Source organism: Cynocephalus volans, chromosome 11 (genome assembly GCF_027409185.1).
Source record: "Cynocephalus volans isolate mCynVol1 chromosome 11, mCynVol1.pri, whole genome shotgun sequence".
Taxonomy (NCBI): domain Eukaryota; kingdom Metazoa; phylum Chordata; class Mammalia; order Dermoptera; family Cynocephalidae; genus Cynocephalus; species Cynocephalus volans.
This window is the reverse complement of record NC_084470.1, coordinates 96,972,260-96,978,332: the sequence shown is the minus strand read 5'-3', so window position 1 is coordinate 96,978,332 and position 6,073 is coordinate 96,972,260. Positions and strand designations below refer to the sequence as shown.

Sequence of the window (6,073 nt, the reverse complement as noted above, 5' to 3'; positions counted from 1 at the left end):
CAAATATTTGTTGAATGAAAGAAGAATGTCGCTAAGCCTCAATTTTATCACCTGCATAATGGGCCGCCTTGTATGCCGTGGAGGATTAGATATGGAGAAGCATGGAAAGTGCTAAGCACGGTGTTTGGCCCTCAGTAAGTGCTTGACTGAGTGAGGGCTATGCTCAGATGCAGGCCTCAGAGCTCAGGTGCCCTGTGCCACGGCACCCTCTCTCTCGTTTTTCTGTCATTCGGCTGGAGTCTTGGGCAGGCCCCTCCCCCTGCCTCTAGCCAGCCACCATCTGATCTGTCACTGTGATTGATGCCTGTTGGGTAGCTGGAGCTGTTTTCTTCCTCTCCCCTCTTTTTCCCAGCCATATGCAAATGATTTCAGTTCAAGTAACTGCGCTGATGGAAATCCTAACACATTAATAAATGTTTAGCAAGGGAGCGAGCATGCATGATTGTAAGTAATTAGACACTCAACGGAGGAGTTCTGTTGGCACAACTGTCTGGCTCCCTTTCTTTTCCTCCATCATCTCCAAAGAGAGATGCAGAGGGGGATGGGGGGAGGGGCTGGTTTGGGTGAGGTTGGGGCTCCAGCTCTGGTACTTTCTACTGGGTGACCCTGCAGCCGCTCCCCCTCTCTAGGTCATAGTTGTCTTCCTCCCTGCCATGGGCACATTTGTCTCACCCTGCCCTCTTCACAGAGGAGCTATACGGAATCAGTATTTAACCCTGAGGGGTGGTTTTCACCACAGTCCCCAACAGCCAATCCTTTTCTCCTGTCTGCTCAGCTGCTCTCTGGCTGTGCATAAAGCTCGCATTGCTCACTACCTCCTGGGCAGGTATGGGGGGCGGTGAAGGGGGTCCCCTCAGGGCTGGGGAGCTCCCTGGGCCCAAGCACCTCCCCCCTTCCCAGCACCATTGCTGGAAACCATAACCTTCTTCCACAGGGCTGGTGTGAGAAGTGAGACAACACATGAAACGTGCCTGGTGCAGAAAGGTCCTCAACACACGAGTTACTCCCCAGCTTCCCAGCTGCTACCTTCTCCATGCCCCAGAGCTGCTGTGCTGGATCCTGTTGCTGCCCAAGGGAAGGGACCTTAGCAGTCTGCAATCTCAAATGGAACCCACCTGCTTAAGGAGCTGGAGGGTTGGGGACCCTTTGTGGGGCTGGGGCAGGTGGACGGAGGAGGGCAGGCGGCCCCAGAACCTCAGGGAGGAGCCCTCGACCAGACCACAAGCCTTCATCTCATCCTCTTTGCCATCTTCTCTGGAGCCAGGTATCTTATTTTCTTGTCAAGACACATCCCCATTAAACCAAAATAAATAAAAAAAATACCCGCTCCTCCATCCCTTCCTATATTGCCATTTCGATTAGATTAAATTTTAAGAGCACACAAATGTAATGTTCCTTTCGGATCAAATTAGAAACAGGTGCACTTTTGCATAAGGAAATTAAGTTGCAGACAATACGAAGATTTGCTAAAACGCAGACACTGATGAAAATAAGTAGCCCCTTTACTTGTCATTATTGAGGCAATCTGTCGGCAGAGCGTGCATGCTAACGGTCTGACAGATCTGCGGACTCCAGCAGGCTGCCACAAGCAACTCGGAGCCATTCTGAAAGTAACAGATTTTTTCCTTAGAAAATCTATGTACATTCTCTTCCCCATCTCCTGGTGCTATTTACAAGGCATGAAATGCCATAAATAGGAATTCGTGGTTACACAAGGCCCCTCCCTAAAATACAAACTTCATCTAGGCAGGACACACATTCTGACAGTTTAACTCTTTCTTCCCTTCAACAGCTCAGCGGCCTGCGAGAAGCAGGTGGCCCTGAGGGCACTGGTCATGGGCTGGGGTCGTCGATGTGTCTCCGGCAGTAGGGGCAGCAGGTGTGCTGGAGCACCAGCAGCTCGTAGTCCTCTGAGTGGAACATCTGAGGAGAGAGGCGGGAGCTGTGTCAGCCCTGAGCCTGGGGCAGGACACCCTGCCGAGGGGAGGTGGCCTGGTGGTGAGTCAGGGCCCCAAAGAGCAGCCCTGGAGCACCTCTGCTTGAGTAATGGGGAGGCGAGGAGAGGGGAGGAGAGGGAGCCTGAGGCCCCTTTTTCCTAAGTGAAGGTCAAAGGCCCACGATGTGTGCCCAGCCCTCCCAGATTCAGGGCAGGTGGGGACAGGGCAGGGTCAGATGTAGTCCATGCTAGATAGCAAGTAGAATGCAGCGGGAGGGCTGGGGCTTGGCTGAGGACAGCCAAATGCCTTCTCCCAACTTGGAGTGGCGGCTACGGCCTTGGCCTCGGAGGGCTCACTGGTGCTCCTCCCCCCAGGTGCCTGGCCTCCCCAGGGGGCACATGGGGAAGTGAAAAGAGGTAGGAAGACGACGACACTGGAAGGTAATGTAGGCTGCTGGCAGTGGACACGGTACCTGGAAGCAGGAGGGGCACATGGTGACGGAGACGTCGGGCAGCAGTGAGCGGAAGTACTGCCACTTTAGGGGTGGCGGCCAGCGCTTGATGAGGACGTCCCGGCGGCTCATGGAGCGTAGCACCGACCTGCTCACCACCACGGGCACGAACTCTGAGCCACCTTGCTGCAGTGCCGGGTGGGCAGGAAACAGGGCATGGGGCCCTCACTCAGCCACGGGGAACGTTCATGTGGATCATGATCCGAAATCTTTGGGGGTGGCTGGCAGGACCCACCACCTCCTATCCCCAGGCAGCCCTGATGGTGACAAGCTACTCCCTGTCCACAGACCCCAGCTCCCTCGATCCACCACATCTGTAAGTTGTGGTCAATCCTCCTTGGCCATGTCCACTAGCTGAGGGTCCCATGTGCACAGAAGGGACCTGAGACCACCCTCCCAACAGGCCTTGTGTCTCTGCAGCCTTCAGAGAGGTGCCCTCACCTCAAAGCTCAGCTTTGCCGTGAACGGGTCATCGCTACCTGTGCAGTCCATGGTCTCGTCCAGCCTCAGAGTCTGGGCATCTGGAGTGTCTGGTCAAGGACAGAACCTGTGGCCAAGCAAGAAATAAACCCCACCCTCCACCCACCGTGTGAAGACTTGCCAAGGCAGTGGAGGAGGAGCTGACGTGAGGGGAGGCAGGCGGGGCTCCCAAAAGGAAGGTCCCAGTGAGTCAGGAAGGGGACATGGCCCACCCACACCTGAGCAGATGGTGGCGCCTGCAGTGAGCAATGTGGCAGACATAGATTTTGTCTCCCTTCAGCAAGCAACCCTCTGGGTTTTCCTCACATCTGCTCCTCAAAATGGTGTCTGTGGACCAGTGGCATCACCTGGGAGCTTGCTAGAAATTCAGACCCTCAGTCCCGTCAGAGCTGCTGACTTGGCTGCCATGTGGTAACAAGCCCCAGGTGATGTGTGCATGTGTTCCCTGTGGGGATACGGTGTGAGAGCAGGACCCGAACTGGACAATTACCACTGTCCACCCTCTTGGCCAGAGGAATAAGCTGAGGTATGCCCTGGAGAATTTGCTGATATGGTTGGGAGGAGAGTCGGCTATTTCTGGGGGCTGCTAGGCTGGTGGGATGCGGGGTCAGCACTGCTGGTGGCTGTCCCTGTCCCCATGTTGTAGGGAAGTGGTGGTGCTGCCTGACAATGGAGCGACCCAGAGGACGGCAGAGTTGAGAGAACTAGACAGCCTCCGACCGCGCGGGTGGCAGCTGGGTCTCCTGAGCTTCCGCTACTGCATGGCTTCTCTGCACCCTTTTGTCTGTTCAGTCTCTCTCTGAGTTGTGGTTTCGGTTGCTTGCATGTATAAAAGTGACCTGACCAGAAGAGTTGGTCACCATGGATGAGGACATCACATACCATGCTGGCCACTTAGCTGTGCATAGCCAGAAGCATGGCCAGCACCTTTCAGGAGCCAGGGTGGGTAGGGACCCTCAAGGAAACAAAGTGAGGGCTAGACCCAGGAGCTCCATGCCACCTGCCACTTCTGGGTCTGTAGGCTCCGGTCAGCTCTCTGCCCATCTCTGGCCCCCCAGCCCTGCTGCCATGTGGGGCTCTCTAATCTTTCTGGGGCTGCAAGGCAGAGCCCAGCAGTGGCCCAGTGCACAGGATACTGTCGCTCATGGTCTCTTGCCACTTGCTCTCCTGCTTGTGTCTTGGCACCTCCAGGTCAATGAGAGAGACGGCCTCTTCGTCAGTGATCCCTTCCTCCAGGTAGAACTCAACCAGGTGCAGCACCTCTGCAGGGCACAGGGAAGAGCTGAGGGGGATGGCGGCCTCATGGGGGAGCTTGGGGTTCATGGGGGCAAGCAGGGCTGGGCAGGTGGGGTGACTGGAGTTCCTCCCTCATCCACCAGCAAGTGGAGGCTGCGGGGGCCACCCCGCTGCGTGTGCACACGCGAATCTTGGGTCTGCAGCCTCCCTTCTCCCAGTAGCTGGGTGGGCTCCTCTCTGGGAAGACACGAGGACTGTCTGATTCTTCGTCAACACTGAAAGATCTGGGACGTGAGGGCCCATCTCGGCCTCCCAGATGGACCACACAGCCACTGGCCTCTATCCTGGGGCATTTCATTACGCAAAGCCCTGTGCCAGGTTCCAGGAGCTGGGTGCTTCAGGTTGGGGCAGCACTGGCTCTTATCTCTAGGGACCCTGACAGTGTCTCTATGTGTCAGGCAGGGTGGGTATCCCAGTGGACCCATTTCACAAATGCGGACACTCGGAGGCCTTGGGGCATTCCCCAGCATCCTGTGGCCAGCAGGAAGTGGAGCGAGGTGGCTGGCACCAGCCCCAGCGCCGGCGCAGGACCCACCGTAGGAAGAGGCAGAGAAGACAAAGGGCTGGCGGCAGTTGACGCAAACATTGCCCAGGTTGTTAAGCAGCGGGTTGTTGGAGGAGCAGCGGTAGCACAAGGGCACCAGCTCCTGCAAAGACACCAGTGCCACAGACTGCCCCAGGGACCAAATGAGGAGTGGGCACACATCTTCCTCTCCCTCATCCCCCTGGACTCTGGCTTTGGTCCCACTGTGCCTGGCTGCCAAGAGGAACAGCCCCCTGGGTGGGCGGGGACAGGGCACTGGGCCCAGGTGGCTTCGTGCTGTGGGGAAGCAGGAGAAAGGTCTATAGAAATACGAGACCCTGTCATTCGTGGCCCACTGCCCCAGATGCCTCCTCCACAGGCAGGGCTCAGGAGGACTGTTCTGGCAGAATGACAATAACCCCAGACACCATTTTCTGGCTACGTACTGTGCCCTGTGCCCAGGCACTGTGCTAAACACATTACCTGTGCTGGTTCATCTAGCCTTACAACCACCCGTGGGAAAGGTATCACACGTGTCCCCATCTGATGGGGGCAGGGGGGAACTGAGGACCTGAAAGAGTGAGACATAGCTAGGAAATGGTGGAGCTGGGACTCAAACCCAGGTCTGCCTGATGCCAAATCCCTGTTCTGAACTTGAAGGGGGAGACTGTGAAAGAGACAGCAGCTGGCTGGGTTGAGGGACAGCAGGCTGGGGCGCAGACCCAAGCTGCAGAAACTATATGGTAGACTTACTGCAGAGCCATAACCTGGTTCCAGAAATGGGGTGGAGCAGGGCAGGGCCTCCTAGCACGAGGGCCAGTGCTGCAGCCAGGCCTGAGGTGAAGGTAGAGGCTCCCGAGCATGGAGGTGTGGAGGGAGCCCAGGCACAGAGCAGGAGCCTAGGGGAGGGCTGGGACACAAGGGATGCAGGGCTTGGGGGCTGTGAGCTGGAGCACAGCCGGCCGAGTGGAGACCAGAGGCGGTGGGGAGGGAAGAGCAGGCGCTGGCAAGCCAAGGCTTTGCGGGGGTGGGAAGTGGGGTAAGCATGGCAGCCACCTTTCAAGTGGAACCTGGGCCAGGCAAGAAGTCATCAGAATTCGTCACAGAGGAGAGGAGGAGGAGAAGCCTTCTGCCCAAGGGGGTCATGCCCTCACCTCACGGTCATGGAAGGGCTTGGAGCGGATGGTCAGGCTGCCAAGCTCAATGGACTTCTGGAACCGGGCAGGGATCTGCAGGCCCCGCAGCTTGTCGTAGGCATGCCGGGCCAGCTTATAAGCGCCCAGTGCCCTGCTCTGCTTGGCCAGGGTGAAGAGCGTGTTCCTGTGG

The 6,073-nt window shown here is 57.2% G+C and overlaps 1 protein-coding gene across 3 annotated transcripts in view; it reads right to left on the bottom strand.

Moving 5' to 3' along the window:
- Nucleotides 1-1,507: 1,507 nt before the first annotated feature.
- The window catches only part of IFT122 (intraflagellar transport 122), a 78,127-nt gene continuing 73,561 nt past the window's right edge, over nt 1,508-6,073 (bottom strand). For 2 of the 3 annotated variants that reach the window (XM_063113693.1, XM_063113695.1), the window contains exons 24-29: nt 5,902-6,067; nt 4,760-4,871; nt 4,065-4,190; nt 2,890-2,969; nt 2,410-2,574; nt 1,508-1,923 (exon numbers count right to left, since the gene is read on the bottom strand). In XM_063113693.1, the coding sequence (XP_062969763.1) occupies nt 1,834-1,923; nt 2,410-2,574; nt 2,890-2,969; nt 4,065-4,190; nt 4,760-4,871; nt 5,902-6,067 (739 nt within the window). In that variant the 3' untranslated portion in view covers nt 1,508-1,833. Of the gene's footprint in view, nt 1,924-2,409; nt 2,575-2,889; nt 2,970-4,064; nt 4,191-4,759; nt 4,872-5,901; nt 6,068-6,073 lie in introns of those variants that run through there. The other variant, XM_063113696.1, reaches the window with a different exon arrangement.